The sequence below is a fragment of the Malus domestica genome, chromosome 06 (assembly GCF_042453785.1).
Source record: "Malus domestica chromosome 06, GDT2T_hap1".
In the NCBI taxonomy this organism is placed as follows: Eukaryota; Viridiplantae; Streptophyta; class Magnoliopsida; order Rosales; family Rosaceae; genus Malus; species Malus domestica.
This window is the reverse complement of record NC_091666.1, coordinates 33,924,164-33,944,419: the sequence shown is the minus strand read 5'-3', so window position 1 is coordinate 33,944,419 and position 20,256 is coordinate 33,924,164. Positions and strand designations below refer to the sequence as shown.

Here is a 20,256-nt window from a genome sequence, read left to right as displayed (position 1 = left end):
TTATACATGAACAGTACCTCTCCTATATTTGTGTTGAATATCCTCTTTAACAGACTAATGCGCAAGCGTGGTGCCAATGTATCAGAACAGTTGATCAAAGGGACCACTAACTAATACAGCAATAATTTGATTAGTGACAATATATATTTACATGTAAATAGCTAATAAATTGATATACATTAATCTGATAGCCTGATATCATCTTGCAGTCGGAGCCGGTGAAGGAGTAATTGGGGTATCAGCCCCACCAGAAACACAACTCTTGACCTCATTCGGAATGCGGAGGAGGAGGTGGGCTTGGCAATATGTGATTTCCTTCTGCTTTCTGCAGCCTCATATCTGCAAAATTTTCCATATATATATTATACAGACAGTAAAATTGGATCCCAGCTAGTGCATATATATATATATATATATATATATATAAGGGTTCTCCAAACAAGCCTATGAATAAGAATATATGCTACGAAAATACCAACCTGCATTAGCCTGCACACTCAGCTGCATAGCCAAATTAGTAGCTAGCAAAGCAATAAGCAAAATGAAATGAAAGAAAGAAGAGACTCGCATATCTCTTAGTGTTCGTTAATTTCTTTGATTTGTCAATCCCCCACTTCTTTAATATATACTCTTGCTGATCAGTCATGACTCATGAACTACCAGCTAGCTACATTCCAAAACTTTAATTTGATGAAAGCCCATAACAATATTTTACAAATGCCTTGCAGTTCACATGTCAATACTTAGTTCTACAACAAAATATACAGTATATCTCTAAGGGTGACATTGAAATATTCTTCCTTGTATGTTATATGTGATGTCTCCATCGCAGCTGATATGTATACCTTTTTTATTTTTAAGCATATATGTAGTTTGGGACTTGGGGGGAAAAACTCAAATTGCATATAAACAACCGATGATTGAATAGTTTGCGAAGAAATAAAAATATTTAAAGAAAAAGACTTCTTAAAAACGGATTGGCCGAGATCTCCGACAAGAAAGTCAACAAGGGAAACCGCGTACTAACAAAAGGAAATAAGATCACAGACCAAATTATGAAAACCGTGTGGTAATCAAATTATTATTGCAACCAAAGTATAATGTTTTTTAAAGTAGCTGAATTGACCCATCAAAATAAACACAATAGAGACTAGCAATTAGCATGCAGACATTTTCAATTAGTTATTTACTGCATCTCAATAGGCAGTTGAGAATTTGTGACATTATACGAGAAAGCACAAAGGCATTGAATTGCAGCAAGAGATGCAAATCGGAATCCTGTAAACGAACCTTTATTTGCCCAAGATAATCCTATTCACAACATCAACTGGCAAAGCATAAGCTGGATCTAGGGCCTTCATCCCGGGATATTCAAGAAGGGAAAGTCCTGCATGAACCTTAATTAATCAATACCCTGTAAGCATGAGACTCAACTAAGAACATAAATCTTCTCATATAATCACTTTGAAATTTTATCCCAACTATAAGCAGATCCTAGCAATCCGTCTGGATGAAGTTGGAAGCTCATAAGCTCCAACTGCACATCAATTATAATCATCCAGAAAGGTTACAATGTAAAAGATGCCAAATAATTAGGCAAAGAATTGAGGAAAACAAACAAAGGTGATGCCAAAGCTTATATACCAGCTACACCAAAGTATGTGTGGTAGACATCAACAGCATCGTCTGGTCTGTCCGAAATTCCTCCATTTTCAATGTCCTGCAATATTCAGTGATTGCCCAAAACATCTCAGATAAATTGATTGTTACATGAATAGCATTTGAATTACGGAAATAAGATAACAGGGATAATCCAAATGTACATATAGCTTGTTAGGGTAATCTAACCTGGCAGTCTAAAATGAACTTGACAAGCTTTTCCTTATCAATCCAATGAACTCTGTCAATCATGACCAAACTAGAAAGAACCCACCATGAGTAGCAGACCTGAAACGAAGTGTAAATGCAGTAAGGATGGGTACAAGATTGCTTACTGAACAAAATTGTTTCAATTAAAAAAAATTTAAAACCTACATCAGGAAGTTTCTCTGGACGGCCATTAAGGCCTCCAGGTTTAGCTTTTGATTTGATAAGAATGTCTCCAGAATTAACTTGCCGCTCACATAACCACCACCCAAGAAGGTCTTTGTCAATATGATGTAGAGAACCCGTAATAGCAAGAGCACCCACACAACAGAAAACTGCAGTCGGCATGGGCAGATCAAAGTTTAAGTGAGTCTAATTTAGGCATCCAGATAGTATAACTGAATAAATATGCCATTGCTGGATCAATTGTGGATGGTTTAAGCAAAATTAAGAATATTTTCCTAGATTTGGGAGTTTGACTGATAATTCCATTAAAGACCAGTCATTCTTGGATTGCATCTCTTCTCAGACCACGCAAGTTATATTGACGATCAATTCCATTGGGACAGATGAAATGCAAGAATGATTGCTATTTCCGTTGAAGAGAGAAAAAGGAAACACCTAATCAGAAACAAAAACTTCACACAGATACTATAGGGTAAATAACATACTTTGACCTGCATGAGACTCCGCACCAGGTGTGCATCCAAATCCGCCATCATGATTTTTACAACTTACAATGTAGTTCACGGCCTTCTCCACATTGATTTTGTTCAATCGATGTAGTAGCGCGAGACACAATATAGCAATGTACGAAAACCTAAAAGAAATAAAATTGCTTACTTTCTCTTTCGTTTCAAGAAACAGAAAACAATTTGTTACTAAATCATGTTTCGAATAAAGAGCTGGTAACTTCAACAAATACGAGATGCAAAGGAAATCGAAAATGACTACCTTGTATCAATTTCACCCCACATGTCCCCGGAAAATGATCCATCTTTGTTTTGCAGTGCAGCAACATCTGAGTTGAATATTAAGTTTAGCAAAATTTTCTTATTTCTCTTTGATTTAATTTGTTTGTCTAATCAATAAATGCCAAAATACTACAAATTGAGCTATAAGCAGCCGCTTTACACAAGAATTACCGATTATTTGATACACCAGCATTCACCAAATGAAAATGCATGCATTATGAAATGAAGGTTCATTTCAAATTTTACAAACAGATGTGCTAAAAGGATACAACTTGCAACCTTGTCGACATCCAGAACATCAATCTTGTTAAACAGGGCCAAGACCTGCACAGCGCTTAAGGTATATAGTACATGTGGATCGTGCCCAATGTTACCACCAAACCCACCTACATGTACGAAGCTGTATCAAGTCATCATTTGGTCTCGAACTCAAAATCAACAAACAACCAATAACGAACAAAATTTAGTGTTTTTGAGCTAAGAAATGTATACAATGTAACAACCTGAATCATGCTGACACTGTAGGACCCACTAAACAATCTCATCGACATCGACAACCTGAATCTTTCCGAGAAGATCCAGAGTTGTCAAGCCCCAGTATGCCCCATTCATTCTTAGATGCTCCATTGCCACAGCCTCCAAAGAGTCCTTCTTCTGAGTACAGTATCACCATGTTAGTATTATACATACATTATAGACACACACACACACACACACACAAACATATATGTATTTATACACATGTGTGAGGGAAAAGGAAATGTTTTTTTATTGAATTTTGATTAAAAATCAGACCTTTTCGACTGAGAGAATGAATTGAACATGTTTCTCAGCTGCCAGCTCTCCCATCTGTTAACAAACATCTCAAAATTAAGCAAAGCCATGAACTTTAGTAAATTGGTAATGGGGGTATGCTAATACTAATTAAAAACAAGATTAATCAATCTAAATCCAAGAAATATGAAGTTTAATGAGCAATATTAATGTTAAAATCAGTACAAGATAAATGGAATTCAATGAAATAAGTGTCAGCTAACACACGAAACAATTACCAATGGAAATAAAATTACCTGGTCTTGGAAAACCCGATTCAGCTAATAAGAAGAAGAAGACGAAGATCGATTAGGATGCAGGAGGAGGAGGAAGAGACGACTGAAAAAATAAAGGAGTGACGAACGCAGAGAGTGCAGAGAGAAGAGATGTGGGCTGGGCTGCTGCGGCGTGGGATTTTGGACTTAAAGAGGGACTAGTACGAATTTGTGTTTTTGTGGGCTGAGTAATAGTGTGCAGCATATACTGCCTGTTTGAGACGGCTTCAAAACATGGTTACAAATGCACTTTGACAAACTTGAGCACTTTTGAGGTTTGAATACGTTGATAGATTAATATAGAAGCGATTCTAGTAATAGAAGCGTTTTCTAGAGATATAAGACTCGTTTGGAAATACATTTTAATGGTTGAAAGTGTTTTTGGGAAAAATATTTTTAAGTTCCAAAAGCAAATGAATTGCTTCTTGCAAGAAGCACCGGTTATGTGCTTCTAGTATGAAGCACTTCAAGTGCTTTTACAGGTTTCACTTACATTTACATTTTTTCTAAGAACTGATCCCAAAAACATTTTCACCAAAAGAGTGTGCAACTATTTTAAAATCACTTCCAAACGACTTTTAAGTGTTTTTATATAACACTTGAACTTTTAATGAAAAAGTTTGTCTATAAAACCAGTTCAAGTAAAAACGCATGTAAGCAGAAGTACTTTCTATGTTAGTATCCCAAACCAGCCCTACGGATCAATCTCTAATATGTTTCTTTTGGATCACATTTTATCTAGCATGTTTTTGTTGCGAACTTTATAGTCTGATTCGATTAAAATATATGATTGTGGAATGCATCAATGCTCGAAGAACTCAAAGGCCTCTGAGATCTCAGGGGCGACTATGTTTTGAATATTCTTCCTTACAATTATACATATAAGCAATATGGTATGATCCCGTCCCTTTCACCGCGTGTGTTCATCATACTTGCTGGATATATATGTATATGTATATATACGTACGTTACGTATAAAAGCAATTTTTAAAAATACTGATAAGTAAAAGAAAAAAGAAATCTGAAGCAGAAGAAGACGGCACTTGGTTAGCCGATCCGTGACAAGAAAATCAGCAAGGAAACTGCGTTTTCTAATAAAAGCAAATAAAACGGAAAACCTACAATACATGCATGGCAATCTTATCCCCTTATTCCAACTTATTAATCTTTAATGAACTAAGCAACTAAGCTTAATCACTACATATTAGTTGCATTTGGCGCTTAAAGCATAGCAGTTAGAAAATTAATTAATGTTGTGAAGAAATTCAGGCAAAATTGTTGTTGTTTGGGATTGGAAGCTGTGGAGGAGGAGGAGGAGGAGGAGGAGGGTCAGCCGGAGGCGGTTGTTCAACAGGAGGATAAGGAGCAGGTACTCTCATGCCCGGCTGTTGGTTTGCAAGTGGTGATTTTGGACTCAAAGGAGTTGGTGACCGCCGTTCTCTCAGTTCCCTAATTATATTCATATCGTGATGATCTGCATCACCATGCAACACTTCAATGTAAAAAATAAATAAAACTTGTAAGGAAGTTGAATAATAATGGATAGAGTCGATCATATATTTTACCTGAAAACAATTTTTTGCACTCTCATTTTTTCTACTACACCGAAAAAAGAGAAAGAAATGGAGTGTGAAAATTACGACCCTTATCATGTATACCTGCTGCTGTGACCAAACCTAGCTGCAGAGTGAACATGGCAGCTGCAACTAGAAGATGTAAGATATTTTTTGGAAAGCAAAACGTTGACAAGAGTCTTGATGAATCTCAGAATTTGGTCCTGCATTTCTGCTCACAAGGTATATTACATACAAAAGGTAAATTATATATTTACCTATACACAAGCACAAAACTTTAGAGAAAATGTTTCTTTGAAAATCATCAGGCCAAGTGTACATGTAATGTAATTGTAATTAGTCGCTGATTTTCAGAAAGTTTATCAAAAAGAATCAACATGATATTGGATTTATTGGAGTGCTAATTAGAATTTCAGGAACATAAATATATGCATAATACATAATCAAGTAAAATATCACTAATCTAATACAAGAGCCCTAATCCAAATCAACATACCCACAAACTAAAACTTGTCCTTAATTTGATTAAGTAGAACTTTTAACGACTTCGGAGCTGAGAAGTGAGGACTATGGAGCATTTATAAGTAGGAATTTCCACCGTTCAACTGCACAACATGTTCAGCAAAGCTAAGCATTACTTCCACATAAGCATCTCTACACCTTTTCAGAAGCACGATGGACGACATTATCTTCTGTGGCAGTTTAGATATCCCTCTCCTCTTTGTGTACTTGAAGTTGAGATCACTGATCTGTCTTTGTCTCAACACAACTGCACTCTTCTCATTGTCCTCTTCCTCGTCATAAGCTGTTACAAAATTGTCTAGTCTGCGGTAAGGGCATCCTCTAGAACTAGACGAAGATATCCTCCTTTGGTAGCTGTACCACTCCATGCTAGCTTGCCTAAACTTCGTCTCCCCGCAGTTGATATGAGGATGTGAGAGACGGAGAGGGATATAATTCAAGGCAAAGATAGATCTGTAAAACAAGTCACAAATGGAGTTGAATGACTCGTGTAAGTTATAACTAAAAAAGTAGGTGTGATTGGATTAGAAATAGACCAAAAAAATTATTAAAGATGAGTAAATATTAAGTTGTGTAATTCATATCCATCTAGAAAACTTCTTGCAGCAACCAAAGTGAGTAGCAGTTAGCCACGCAGGAATTGTGATGTGAACACGATTTTAGGCAAAGTCAGTAGCAGTCATGCAGGAATTGTGAATGAACACGATTTTAAGCAAAGTAAATAAATTGGAGGAACTTAAAGTCAGCACTTAGCCACGCAGAGCATGTGATGTGAGTTGGGCGGTTGCTTTCTATTGTATGTACTTACCAATCAACATCCACCGTGTTTTGGAAGATTTGTTTTGATTATAGCTACAAGTAATAAATTGGTTTGGCGGATAAGGCAGGGTACTCGCCACTTTACACTTGAACTCGATCGAATCTATTTCACTACAACAAAAATGGCCACTGCGCACAATAAATTATATGTGCCCCTTGAGGCCAAAAAGCACCAACAATTGTGCTCATAGACTAATAGCAACAATGCAGCTACTATCTTTGTGTATGTGCACTCTACGGGCGTCACCATTGCTAAAAGAGCACAATAGTGTATTTGTGCCAAAGAGGCAAGCACAAACAGTGGTCCATTTGTGCCCCGTTCTAACAACTTTTTCAGATAAGCTTTTCCAGCCATGTTGGCACTTATATTATAATTGTGCCAACATGAATTAATTAATAAAAAAATAAAAAAATTGAAAAATTGAAACTAAATTGAGGAAATGAAAAAAAATTAAATTTTCATGAAATGAAGAAAGCCTACAACCATGAAACCAAGTTTCACTTTCTGAATCTCACAAACATATATTGTAATGTTACATATCTTCTCTCTAATACCAAAATAAAAAATAAAAAAAACTCGAAGGCAAACATTTTTGGACAGATGCATCTTCCCCAGCAGGCCTTGCACCTCATCAACTCTTTGCTGCTCCAAAAACGAATTAACCAGATGACATGCAGTATATGGACCCTCACAGAAGTCATGAATATCAAATGCAAAGGTAAAGAAAAACCACACAATTTACAAGAGCCAAGAAAATGGAGGGATAAAGAAAGTAAGAAGGGAATACCTTTGGTTCCTCGTGAACTTGGGATCCTGAAAATATATAAAACTAAAACAAAATAAACAATAACTCAGATCTGAAAATATATAAACTCAAATACCAAAAAGAACCACAAATTTGTATTCCCTTCTTACGGAAAGATAAGTATTTTAAAATCTAATTTTCAGCTTTAGTGAAGTCTTTCATCTTTCCATACGGAAAGATAAGATTCAATGAGCTGTTTAGTTTCTGAAGACTGCGGGTATTGGTATGCAATCAGTTTCATAACGATTAATAATTTCAACAACCTGACAGAAACATCATTTTCCTGATCAACTACATGTAGTACTAGAAAAAAAAAACAGATTAGGCAGAGAATTGGGTTTAAATCAGCCATACATCTCGAGAAGCAAAAAGGGAAGCAACTCCGATGGGAATGAATACAGTGCTTACAAGCACGAATGCTGAGATCTCCTGCAAGAACAAGTGCGCACACGCACAACGAGATAAGGCAAGAATTCAACTAAAAATCTAACACGCGAATGTGGATGGCCTGACTAAGGAGATATCAAATACAATACTATAAAACCTACTCATCGTGGCGTGAGAATTGGCTTACACGCTGGAAGTTCCTGCTAAGTAAATCTTGAATCTGAAAAGATCAAGTTTACAACATTTTTAGTTTACAATTGATAGAAAGGCTACTAAGAATCAGATGAAATGCAAAAGAATCATATGAAATGCAACGGATGACATAAAGTCGGCTTTGTCCATGCCGACCTAGTCCTGCACCTTATCAAGTGAACCAACGGAAAAACAATGGAAAAGCTTCCTCTACATATCAACATCTTAGATTACATAATTTCAGATTTCAAACATTGGCTGAAATCACTCATTATGTATTCCCTTCTTTTAGTTGCTGTAATTGGCTTGTTTGCCTCGGGGTAGGCTTCTTTGTAATTTTGGCATCTTTACCCGGATAATACATTATCTTGTTCATCAAAAAAAAAAAAAAGAAACAACTTCACACCTGTTGTGTGTTGTGCGCATGGTATCAAAACGGAGTCTCGCATTTGATTGCTCGAATTTTAACTTATCCTATTACCTTATGAAAGAAATTAAACATCATCTTTCAATTAAAAATTTAAAAAAAAAAAAAAGGCATCCTATCTTGCAATATTGCTCATCGTGTTTCCAGAAAAAAAAAAAATCGCAAGAACTCAATAATTTTTAAAACTTCTTTTCCAAATTATAAAAGCTTCCTAGTAAATTGAAAATATTCATCATGCAATGCACTCCTAACTTTTCTCCTTTCACAATATCTTGGGGAAGACGGAGTCATAGAGAAACTTTTTCTCTGGGAATGAGTTGTTTTCCGTACACATACAAAAGGATACAAATTATTCTTCAGCTTGATTGTAAAAACTTTATATATTGCTTTCAAGCTAAGAACTGCGAAGCATTAGTCTTCTGATACAAGTGAACATTATATGCCATTATTCAACTGCACAACACGTCCAGCAAAACAAAGCATCATTCCCACATAAGCATTTCTAAACTTTTTCAAGAGCATTATCGACGATTTCACCTTGATTTGTAGCATCGGGGTCACTCGAATTTTCCCAAACTTAAGACGTTTCCCCATTGAAACCATCGCGTTTTGCTCATTAGTAACCGCATTTCTTAGTCTGCGGTAACGCCTTCTCCTCCTGTACCTCTTCATGTTTCCGCAGAATAAGGTCATCTGCATTTTTTTCTGAGAGAGAGAGAGAGCTACATATGGCAAGGCAATAGATATACATGTACATACATATATATATAGTATGTGATGAAGACGAAGATGAAATGCAGTTATTTATGTCACAGACAAATAAGGTAAGGAGTTTAAATTGTTGAAGGAATTTATGAGAGCACGCATGTGCAGCAACTGTAATGATGTAAATGGAGCTCTCTACTTGGGGTTGCCAGCAATCACCAATTAACAACCAACTGTTCCATCTAACGTCACATTTTTATTTGTTTTCTTTGACTTTGAGAGTTTTTTTTTCCCTTCTAATTTCTTCTCGTAGGGCTCATAATCAAGAACTTCACATGTCAAAGTACCGACGTATTTATTCATTGTTTTCTTTGACTTTGAGAGTTTTTTTGTTTCCTTCTAATTTCTTCTCATAGGCTTATAGTCAAGAACTTCACATGTCAAAGTACCAACATATTTATTCACCAAAAGAAAAAAAAAGACTAACAGATTTATATGAAAAGAGAAACACATTGCAATATTTAGAATAAAAACACCAAGACTTGGACCACGTTTGGGATTGCTTTTGAAGAGAGTAAATGCGTTTTTCTTCCAAGTAACCGTGTTTCTCACGTTTGACAAAAGTGTAATGTTAGGGAGATTAAATTTGTAGATTAAATTGTGTAAACTAAACTATATGTAAATTAATGATTGAATTATTACTTAAACATTGATAAACGTGCCCATTTCTATAGATGGTACATCATTTAATTTGCAAATTTTGTCTACAAATTTAAGTCTCCTTAGCATTACCCCTTGACAAAAACTTAAAACTTTTTCTAAGTCATAAAAGTGCTTTATGGAGAACCACTTGCTAAGTGTTTCTTCAAGAAGCTATTCCAATTCTTTTTTTCAGGAAGAAGCTAGATGTTTAATAAAAAATTTAACCTGTATCTAAAAGAACGTTTATCAACATAAATGCTTCTTGCTAAACCATTTACCAATAAACAAATCCTTAGAAAGTTCAGACTCTTGACTGTTGATGAACTTGGAAAGCAAGACATTGTAAAATTTTCATTGAATAAAGAATGATGCTAGGAGCTACACATACAATATGGAGTCGTTGAATGAAGTCCCGCGTCGCGTATTTTATATATATATACAGACCTTCTATATGATTTCTATTTAACATACAAACTCAACTCAGTATCTTCTCCCTTCTTCCAGTAATTAGTGGACTAGCGGACTCGAATCTTGGGGACTGAAGTCTAGACTCTCGATATCTGTTCTTCGCATCCGAAGAGAGTTGACCCTCGTGGCCGGAGACACGGACTCGCCAACATTCCTCTCTGCAGCCAGCATGTGGAAATACGCATGAGGTGCCTACCCTGCAAATTAAAAAATAAGAAACTAAACATGTAAACATGAAAATTAGGTCAGCATTGCTATCAGTTGATGAAAACGAACATATTTACATAAGATAGCTGACACACCATCCCGCTGGTTTGGGAGAGGGAAGGACTGCAAGTAAAAAATCGAAGCTATGACAATTCCTGCGCTTAAACAAATTGAACGTTCCAAAAGATGGATTATCATCTTTTAACTTTCTACATTATGTTTTGTATTCAGTGGAAGGTCAAGGAACTGAAAATTGTATCATTGCATTTAGTAGCAAACCTATAAGACCTCCTGCAAAGACATCCTGCCAATGATGCCAGTAGTCATCCACATGAGAGATTCCCACCAGAGCAGCACAGAGTAACGGAAGAATAACAATACAGAGCTTTGCAGAATGGCCTCTACGATCAAACACTTTGATCTTCCCGGACAAATACCATGCAAGAAAACCAAGACCTGCAAATGAAACTGCACAATTGACAATTGCAAACCGAATTAGGCGTTGTCTTTTTCAGCTGCATAGCCTTAAAAATGCACGACGCACAGAAAGAGACTGATGATTTGATACCTGAAGTATGTCCACTAGGAAAGCTTTTATGTCCTTCCTTTATAATCTTCTTCTCTCCAGTGCAGACACAATTGTTAGTGGCAGGATCATATATCTGTAAACGTGATTGACAAAGAGTTCAGCATAATGCAGGACAAGTCCTTATGCTTACAACCAAAGAAAAGTTGTCACCTACACCTATTCCATTAGGGAAACACCGCCAGAAGAAGTTTGGACGCGGGCGGCCAACAGCATCCTTGATTGCATCCGTTATTACAAGAGTTATGAGAACAGAATAGAAAAGACCTATAAGTTGAAAAAGTAATCATCAACCTACAAAAAGAAAAGGGTTGTGCGGAAATCATTTTCCAAATAAAAACCTAGTATACAGGAAGCCTATAAGGACACAAGCAGTACCCAATATGGCATGGTGCAAATCATAAACATCCTTTCTGCAAATGTAGTACACGAGAAAGATGGCGACAGGCAAGAGTACTGCGTAAATCTAGATGCAGGAAGTGAAGATATAGTCAAGTAAAGTATTCAGTATTCTATGTAGGGTAGAAAGAAAAGAGATGGTGAGAAACTGATACATACTGGAACGGCCCAGAAGGGAATGGTGTCTTTCTGAAAAGGGTATTTGAGATCAGTCATCATTTCTTTGCCAACGAAACGATGAAAAGGCTCTATAAGATTCAAAGTTACATCAACCGCCGCGAGAAGCAGAAGAATTAACCAGTCATACTTGTGCAGTAGTTTAGCCACTTTGACTCCATGAGATCTTAATGTGTGAGATCCTAACTGCATCTCGGGCATCTTCTTTCCAACTGGAGTGCGAAACCAATTCAAAATGATCTTTCGGAAAGGAGTGAGCTACACGGCCAGGTTGAATAGAAGAACAGGCACAATTGAAGAATCAAATGTCATTAGCTTAACTGTTTTCTTTTTCCCAAAGATAAGGACCTGAAAATTACACATTTGAAGGATCATATGAACCTAGTAAGTTGTCCAATCCAATTCAATCCTTGGTACCAAACGAGGACTAAGAATGATTTTTGAGCTTGTTAGTGTGACAACGATATCAATGACGTGAAAATGCCAATCCATTTTTGATGCTCAAGCTAGGGTTTCATGAAAACTATCTGATTAAAGTTTCACAATAACAACTTGTGGTTCAATTCAAACTGCCATTTAAAATTCTTATTAATCAAAGAACGTGAAGCCTACTTTTTCACAAACCCTAGTTTGTGTGTGTGTGTGTGTGTGTGTATGCATATATATATATATACAACACAATTCTTGAAGATATGCATGAACCCTAGTTTTCATACGACGTATCATATTTTCCTAATAAACATTGTCCTATATACATTGGATATAGAGAGACTGGGAGAGATTACCGTTGATAGAGAACTGTGAAGAAGAAAATAAGCTCCCCAAGCCTCGGGCTCCCTCATCAATGGCGCGATTCAAACAGAAAGAAAGGGAGATAGAAGGGCGGCCGGGCGGCCGGGCGGCCGGGGTCTGTCAAAAAAATAGAAAATAAACCTAGTTCATCTTATTATCTTAACATTTTGTTCAAATGATAACTTCAGTCCTCGTCCTTCTCCTTCATTTAATTTCATTTGCTATAAAGTTTATTTTCTTTTTTGTTGTTGTTGGATAATCTCCTTTGAATATGCATTAATAAAATAAGCCAAATGTATGGTCGAAGAAATTTTGTTTACAAATAAAAGTATAGCAGCTGAGATTAATATCAATATTCGAAATTACGGAGTCGACTAACTTAAACTTGATTGCAAAAGAAGACACATGGCTCTAACTTACATAATCCACATTTCATATCCGCCTTTTGTGAGTTTTATTAATTACCACGTGATTTTTTCCGTGTATAAATAGGTTTGACATAGAGAATTTCTTCTAAATAATATAAATGTATTAATTTTTCCCTTGGGAAATGTCCGCTTAATCAAATTCCAAAACCATCGAGTTGATCAAGTTCTCCATAATTCTCACCCATTGCTACCTCGTGTATAATCTATTATTTCAAGTACCATAAAGAAGTGGTAGATTCAAGAAATATTATTTGAGAGTCAGTAAGAATAGCGCGCAAATTGGCATTTCATCGAACTTTTGTAAGCCTGAGGTCATTTGCCAAGTCATATTGCATGCATGTTGACAAATGTCAACATTTTCCGAGTCAGCATGTCAACTGATGTCAGCAACTTTTGAGCAAGCATGTCAACAGATGCTAACCTATGCCAAGTGAGCCTATCACCATATGCCCATAGCACATACTAAGGCATGAGGCTAGCAGCTACCCAATCAGTGTCCATAGAGGTAATTCGTCGAGCAGTTAGAGGGCAGCTTTGAAGAATATCTCAGATTTTCGAAGTATAGCACCTAACTCTTCCATAAACAATTTATGAGCTTGGGAAAACTCAACTCACATTCTTGTATTATATTTGCTCAAAACAATATAATATAGAAGTTTTGACAGTAATTGCACACTGGAAAGGCCTCTGATTTCCTTAACCCAACACATGGATGCATAATATTTGACAATGGACACACTACTGCAGACAATTTTTCACATTAGTTTGCTAAAGAGAAATATTACAATCTAAAGTAAAAGGGATACTAGTACTAGTCAAAGTGAATCTAGTTTCTTGTAACAAGCTAGCAAAAAAACTTTCATGCAAAGATGATGTTGCAAGTAATTGATATCTTGAGTGATCAATCATGTTAAAGTTGGCTGGTGAATCAAATTAATAATCTTTTGTTTTTTAATTTTGTCTGTGTTCCTTTTGCATGATGACGTCATGTAAGAAAATTAATATCCACAACAATACGTGATAAATTTGATATACTATCATTGTATTATCTTTGGTATAAGATTCTCTCCTATGATAAGTATAAGTATATGTATATGTAATTCATATATATATATACACACACATTGAGATTTAATATTGTCCACACTCCACACCACATTGTTCTCCCGTATTTGCTCTCTCGTGTTCTGATATTGCGATACAGCCCTTCTCGTATCTGAAGGAGAAGCAAAAGGATCATTTTAAAGCGAAATTAAAGGGTTTTGATTTCATCAAATCAAATATAGATCCAAATCCAATCCCACCACCACCAGGGTTTATAAACTTAGAATAAATCATGCACAAGTTCCTACGTAATGTGCATGTGATTGGTCCGTTTCTCTGTAAAGTTCATGTGCTTCAGTGAATGGGCTACGCGTCAAAATTTCAACTCTCTCCACGCACAATTGAGATAGGAGTGTGCTATCCATACATTCGTTTTTATTTTTTAGTTTTACACATCCCTTATTAATTTTTGTCATTTGATATTTTTCGATTTATCTTATCCGACTACTGAAAATTAGAAGAGTGTGTGAGAAGTAAAAAGAGGTGTATGGATATCACATCCCTTGAGATAATCTTTGTTGTATCCGGAGCTAACGAACTCTGAGATTTGGAACACTCATTTTAAATCCTACGGTATTCATTAGCTCATTTTACTGATCTACCTTGCACAATCAAAAATCTTGATCTCTCGTTCTCTCTCTTCAACAGCAAGAATCTCCAAATCCTTGGACTCAGCCGAACGTAAATTCCAGAGAGGACCTCGACTCTTCCACGCGTGCATAGGAGCAATATATTTCATTTTCTTTTTGTTTTTTCTTCAGATTTAATTTGAGTTTGACCAAACTGGACCTTCATTTGCTTGCTTAAACTTTGATAAACTTTTGTGTTGCATCTACCAAATTTACTAATTACCTGTATAATTGTATTTGCAGAGATAAAACCCATTTACTTGGTTTAATCCCATGAGTGGTGTATAATTAAAGGTTCTCCCTTTTGTCTTTGAAATCTCTTTTGTTAGAAGCAAAACATAGGGGACAAATCATGTAATCAGCCCAAGGCAGGGGTCAAATCAAGCATTTCATTGAATTCATACTCAAAGGTGATCAAGAGACATGACTTAGACCAGGTTGTGAGAATAGTGTGACCATTCTTTTACATTCGAGTTTAATTGTTTTTTATAAATTTAATAGTGTAGGTTGGTTTATAAAGATAGTGTGTCTGTCAAAGTCCTTATATCGATTCAAATCTCTCTTAAGAGTAAATTGAAAGACTCGGAATAATATGTTGAGGCTCGCACTCAGAATCCAAAGCTCTTTCCTATAAATCAATCTTTCATGTTAATTTGTCAAAATAATGTGTTAGCACTCGAGTTCAAGTCTCTCTCCTCTTATATAATAGTATTATACCCTAACTTAAAGAAACTCTGAAAGTGAAATAGACAACACATAACATACCTCAAGAAGCACAAAGACTCTCTTTACCTGTTCAATGTCAATCAAGTCAAAAGCAGAATAAGAGACACCGACTTTCAAAAAGCACAAACAGAAAGCCCCAAACTTTCATTTCGCGCAGCCACAACCAAATGGATCCACTGCCACTACCGCCTCTCCCCACCACAGTCACCACCACCGCAACTACGGCAGCCACTAGCATGCAACTCAATTACCCCGACTCCGTGGACTCCTCCCCTCGCTCCCGCAATGCCGACACCTGGGACGACCCTCTCCCTCAAGTCCCCGGCGCCAAGCTCCGCCTCATGTGCAGCTACGGCGGCCACATCATCCCCCGCCCCCATGACAAGTCCCTCTGCTACGTCGGTGGCGAAACCCGCATTATTGTCGCCGAGCGCCACTCCACTCTCTCCGACCTCTGCTCCCGCCTCTCCCGAACGCTCCTCAACGGCCGCCCCTTCTCCCTCAAGTACCAGCTCCCCAACGAAGACCTCCACTCCCTCATCTCCGTCACCACCGATGAAGATCTCGACAACATGGTCGAAGAATACGACCGCACCGCCTCCGCCTCCCCCCACAAACCCTCCCGCCTCCGACTGTTCCTCTTCTTCGTGAAACCCGAAACCACCGCGTCGATGGGTGTTCTGCTCGACGACGCAAAGTCCGAGTCTTGGTTCGTCGACGCGCTGAACGGGTCGGGTCTTCCGAGGAACCTGTCGGATTCTGCCACCATGGATTGCTTGCTGACGAGGAGTGAGAAATCTTGCAATGATTTAGAGGCGCAAGGCGACTTCTTCGGAGACAACAACAAACAGGGAAACAACGTTGTGATGAAAAATGTTGATAATGTGGTTGTCCATGATGTTCATTCGATCAATCAAGAGTCCCCATTTGTCGAGAACAGTACTTCGTCATGCGGGTCGTCTACTTCGTCGCCTTGCTTGTCGAATTTGCCTCCGATTCGGGTTCGAATGGACGAAAATGGGGCAAGATTGATGCAGGGTGGTAACAGGGGTGTTGGGATTGAGGAGCAGTTTGCTCAGATAAGTGCTAGTTATGCTGCTGTTGTTGCTGCTCCGCCGCCAATGGTGGTGAATTCGGGTGCTTTGCCACCATCTGGGGGTCAGGTGATGAATGCTTCAGGTGTTTCTGGAGAAAATGTGAACAGGCTAGATGATGAAAGATCATCGGATCAGAGTATGCCGGTCGGATTTCGTAAGCCTCCCCTGCCATTGCCATTGCAGCCCTTGCAAGTTAATAAGGCTGGTGGCGGCGGCGGAGGTTATAGTTTACCTTCACCGGACTCAGTTACAAGGTATGTGCTTTCACTGTTTGTATCAGATATAATTTTTGCAAATGTGGGTTAGGTCAGTGTGCCCGCTCTTTTTGCAGCTAAGTTTGAATTCTCCGATATATTAGAGTAGTTTACAATATTGTTTTTAAAAAATAAAATAAAAAGATGATAGTTTCTTAGTAATTGCCATGAGTGTGACCATGTGCCTCTCAACATTTAGATGTAAAGCTTGATGAGTGATTTTACGGTAATACTGAGAAATTTTAGGATCCGACCAACAACAACAACTAAGCATTATCCCATTAAGTGGGGTCGACTTTCTTTTAGGTGACGGAAACGTCTATCGTACGCAGCCTTACCTTACCCTTGTTTTGCAAAAAAGCTATTTCCACGACTTGAACCTTTGGGTCACAATAGAGCAATATTTATGTTGTGCCAAGGCTCGCCCTCAAATTTTAGTAACGAACCAATTTTCTAATTTTATTTTACACAAGCGATATTGGGAGGGGGAATCGACTAGAGAATTGAGTGTAGGGGCTAATGCTTTTCATAACTGAGCTACAAGTCGCTTGCATTTTTCCAATTTTTGTTATTAGAGTTTGGAGATAATAGTTGGATAAAAATGGGTTATAATGTTTGTCCAAATTGTCCAGTGATAGTAGCATTACATCTGCCAACTCTCTCTCCAAACCAATGTACTACCAAGAGCAGATTCAAGCTGCAAACAGGGACAACATCAGAGGTCCTGCTAGCCCTAATACACCCGGCGATGCTTCCGATCCGGGATCTCAAAATCAAGTTCAGCAAGTCCAGGATTCCAGGTACGCTATCCCTCCACAATCAGATCAACAGCAGCAGCAGCAGCAACTGCAACAACAGCAGCAGCAGCAACAACAACAATTTGTCCATGCCAGCACACATTACATGCACCATCCCGCCGCAGGCCAAGTGCCAATGCAATCTTACTACACAATGTATGCGCCGCCGTCACAGCAACAGCCTCATCACCAAATGGATCACCAGCAGTATCCAGTCTATTTGATGCCTGTTGCACAGTCACAACAGTCCTTCAATATCCCTATGCAACCTAACATGGTTGACACGAGCGTGGTTGCCTCAAGCCGCTTTACATCCCCAAATCCTGGTTCTGCCGTTTACAAGGACAGTAATATCCCACCCGTTTATCCCACAATGACGGCTTCACCTGAAGTGTCTGCAAGTGTTTACAAAACGGCTGTGCCACAAACTCCAACATTAGTCCAAATGCCTTCTAACCAATACCAGCAGCAATACATGGGGTTCTCTCAAATGCATCACCATCCTTCTCAGTCCATTGCCATGCCTCCGTCTGCAACTGCTAATTACTCTTACGAATACGCAAATCCTCAACATGAACAAGTGTTCTACACACAGCATCAGGCCGCCCCGTTGCCTCCTCAATACCAGTCTATGACTCCTGCAGCAGCTGCCGCAGCAGTGGCACTGTCAGAGGAATCGAAACACCAGCTACCGGCATATTCAGCAGATCAGACCACACAACCATAATTCATTAGGCTAGAATTACCTTAATGTCATTGATTTGCTCCTTTCTTTAATTGATGGTTATATTATTATAGACGTTGCTCCTATGCATAGAATTTGATATAATAAGGGGAATAGATTTTCTTATTCTGTCATATTTTTATGGGCTATATATTAGAACTGCTGCCTTATGTTGTATGAATGCTGAGATTCATGTCAGTGAATACTTGCTTCTCTCTACTGATCCACTAGGTATTCTCGTCAAATGGGACGGACTTACATACACCTCTCGGATACATTTGTGGTGTCTCAAGTCTACAATGTACATAACAACTGGGTTAGCATGGCAACTGAAGAAGGACTTACATACACCCATGGAATGCCACTGTAGTAGTGTCGCACGGGAATGGTACACTATCATGTGTTTTACTTTTCTCAAGTGACGTTGTGAACACGGAAAATTCCTGAAACGAAAGAGACAAGAACGAACGCGCACAAACAAATATTTGTATTTGATGATTTTGGGTTACAATCTCTCTCTAATTTGTCCTCTGATTCGATCTCCGTAAGGTGTTGATTTGTGGATGTGTGATTGATCCAAAGGGCCGTTGGGCTTGATCTAAGGATGAACGTTCTTCAAGGGTCGTGGGCTTGATCTTTGAAGGTGGATTTTGAGCGGGTCTTCAAGGAGCCGTTGGGGCTTGATCTTGAGGATGAGCGTTTCTTCAAGGGCTTTTGGGCTTGATCTTGAAGGTTGATGGATGAACGGATCTTCAAGGGCTTTTGGGCTTAATCTTGAAGAACAGTTGGATGTGTGGATTTGTTGCTGTTGTTGATCCAAAGGGCCGTTGGGGCTTGATCTTAGGATGAACGGGTGATGAATGATGAACACTTTCTTCAAGGGCCGTCGGGGCTTGATCTTGAGTTGGTGATTGTTGATCCAAGGGCCGTCGGGGCTTGATCTTGGAAGAACGATGAACGAAGAACGAAAAAGGCTTTCTTGATTCTTCGGGAACTTGGATGCTTGAGAGCTTCGGAGTTTCAGAGCTTCAGAGCTTCAAGGTGTAATATGAATTGGTCCCCAAATGAATGAAATTGGGCTTGTATTTATAGAATTTCCCAAGGCCTAATTTTGAATATAATATTCCAAATGAAATAAGTCGTTTCTGCCAGGTGTTGACACGTGTCCTATTTGATGACTTTTCCAACTCATTTCAATTTTCGTTGAGTCACACGCTACGTGTAAAATTTATGTAATACATGAGCGTTGACACTTTGATTTATCGGTCAACATTTATTTACCGAAATTTCGATGTCTACAAATGCCCCAACTTCAAGGCGCGTCGTATACATGTGATTGTCACGTGTAGGAGATGCGTTTTGAAGTCTCTTACTGTAGATGTCGATCCAAGGGCCATTGAGGCTTGATCTTGAATTGGGCTGGAGATTTCTTCAAGGGCCGTCGAGGCTTGATCTTGAATTGGACTTGAGATTTCTTCAAGGGCCGTTGAGGCTTGTTCTTGAACTTTTGTTTGAAATTTCTTCAAGGGCCGTCGAGACTTGATCTTGAAGGTTGAAATTGGGCCACAAGGAGCTTCATGTGGTAGATGATTTTTGGCTTTGGTAGTGGATGAATCGGCACGTATTTTGTTGCGCTTGTTGACTTTCCACAACTTTGATCTTGAACTGGGTTGGAGGATTTTTTGGATTCCTCCAATTGTTGATTTTCCACAGCTTATTCTTGAACTAGGTTTTGATTCAAGGGTGGTAGACACTTGATCTTGAATCAGACTTGTGATTTCTTCCAGGGCCGTCGAGGCTTGATTC

General features: G+C 38.3%; 3 protein-coding genes and 1 long non-coding RNA gene across 9 annotated transcripts; 1 reads left to right on the top strand and 3 right to left on the bottom strand.

The window, feature by feature from the left end:
* Window positions 1–4,114, bottom strand: LOC103438034 (geranylgeranyl transferase type-2 subunit beta 1-like). The gene is made up of 11 exons (XM_070824208.1): window positions 3,911–4,114; window positions 3,636–3,689; window positions 3,344–3,494; window positions 3,110–3,226; window positions 2,821–2,887; window positions 2,538–2,686; window positions 2,035–2,201; window positions 1,849–1,947; window positions 1,645–1,720; window positions 1,291–1,387; window positions 1–339 (listed from the first exon to the last, which is right to left on the bottom strand). Exons 5-10 carry the CDS (start codon window positions 2,841–2,843, stop codon window positions 1,293–1,295), a joined length of 609 nt encoding a protein of 202 aa, XP_070680309.1. The 5' UTR covers window positions 2,844–2,887; window positions 3,110–3,226; window positions 3,344–3,494; window positions 3,636–3,689; window positions 3,911–4,114; the 3' UTR covers window positions 1–339; window positions 1,291–1,292.
* Window positions 4,115–7,256: 3,142 nt separating this feature from the next.
* Window positions 7,257–8,331, bottom strand: LOC139197237 (uncharacterized). Of its 2 annotated transcripts, none has more exons than XR_011582448.1 (4): window positions 8,198–8,331; window positions 8,004–8,078; window positions 7,632–7,673; window positions 7,257–7,486 (listed from the first exon to the last, which is right to left on the bottom strand). It is a non-coding gene; the product is annotated as an uncharacterized lncRNA (long non-coding RNA). The 2 variants fall into 2 exon arrangements; XR_011582449.1 differs by having other exon boundaries at window positions 7,632–7,657.
* Window positions 8,332–10,387: 2,056 nt separating this feature from the next.
* On the bottom strand, window positions 10,388–12,907 carry LOC103438032 (lipid phosphate phosphatase 2). Of its 5 annotated transcripts, none has more exons than XM_070823068.1 (8): window positions 12,685–12,907; window positions 11,882–12,247; window positions 11,702–11,789; window positions 11,481–11,590; window positions 11,306–11,399; window positions 11,017–11,205; window positions 10,807–10,892; window positions 10,388–10,727 (listed from the first exon to the last, which is right to left on the bottom strand). In XM_070823068.1, exons 2-8 carry the CDS (start codon window positions 12,098–12,100, stop codon window positions 10,608–10,610), a joined length of 906 nt encoding a protein of 301 aa, XP_070679169.1. In that variant the 5' UTR covers window positions 12,101–12,247; window positions 12,685–12,907; the 3' UTR covers window positions 10,388–10,607. The 5 variants fall into 5 exon arrangements, with proteins under 5 accessions (XP_070679169.1, XP_028960126.1, XP_017188393.1 ...); XM_029104293.2 differs by having other exon boundaries at window positions 10,388–10,749; window positions 10,833–10,892; XM_017332904.3 differs by having other exon boundaries at window positions 10,586–10,727; window positions 10,833–10,892; window positions 12,685–12,906.
* Window positions 12,908–15,587: 2,680 nt separating this feature from the next.
* On the top strand, window positions 15,588–18,584 carry LOC103438031 (RAF-like serine/threonine-protein kinase PRAF). Its single transcript, XM_008376568.4, has 2 exons — window positions 15,588–16,929; window positions 17,562–18,584. Exons 1-2 carry the CDS (start codon window positions 15,746–15,748, stop codon window positions 18,451–18,453), a joined length of 2,076 nt encoding a protein of 691 aa, XP_008374790.2. The 5' UTR covers window positions 15,588–15,745; the 3' UTR covers window positions 18,454–18,584.
* Window positions 18,585–20,256: the final 1,672 nt, after the last annotated feature.

What these genes read in the sequence shown, in the direction of transcription:
- LOC103438032 (XM_029104293.2), bottom strand. Translation starts at nt 12,100, where the DNA reads ATGCCCGAGATGCAGTTAGGATCTCACACATTAAGATCTCATGGAGTC. An exon ending in TTTGCACCATGCCATATTGG is followed by an intron (nt 11,591 to 11,701) that starts GTACTGCTTGTG and finishes TTCAACTTATAG; the next exon opens with GTCTTTTCTATTCTGTTCTC. An exon ending in TCCTAGTGGACATACTTCAG is followed by an intron (nt 11,206 to 11,305) that starts GTATCAAATCAT and finishes TCAATTGTGCAG; the next exon opens with TTTCATTTGCAGGTCTTGGT.
- LOC103438034 (XM_070824208.1), bottom strand. Translation starts at nt 2,843, where the DNA reads ATGTGGGGTGAAATTGATACAAG. An exon ending in TGGGGTGAAATTGATACAAG is followed by an intron (nt 2,687 to 2,820) that starts GTAGTCATTTTC and finishes TATTTCTTTTAG; the next exon opens with GTTTTCGTACATTGCTATAT. An exon ending in GTCCAGAGAAACTTCCTGAT is followed by an intron (nt 1,948 to 2,034) that starts GTAGGTTTTAAA and finishes ACTTCGTTTCAG; the next exon opens with GTCTGCTACTCATGGTGGGT.
- LOC103438031 (XM_008376568.4), top strand. Translation starts at nt 15,746, where the DNA reads ATGGATCCACTGCCACTACCGCCTCTCCCCACCACAGTCACCACCACC. An exon ending in TCACCGGACTCAGTTACAAG is followed by an intron (nt 16,930 to 17,561) that starts GTATGTGCTTTC and finishes CAAATTGTCCAG; the next exon opens with TGATAGTAGCATTACATCTG.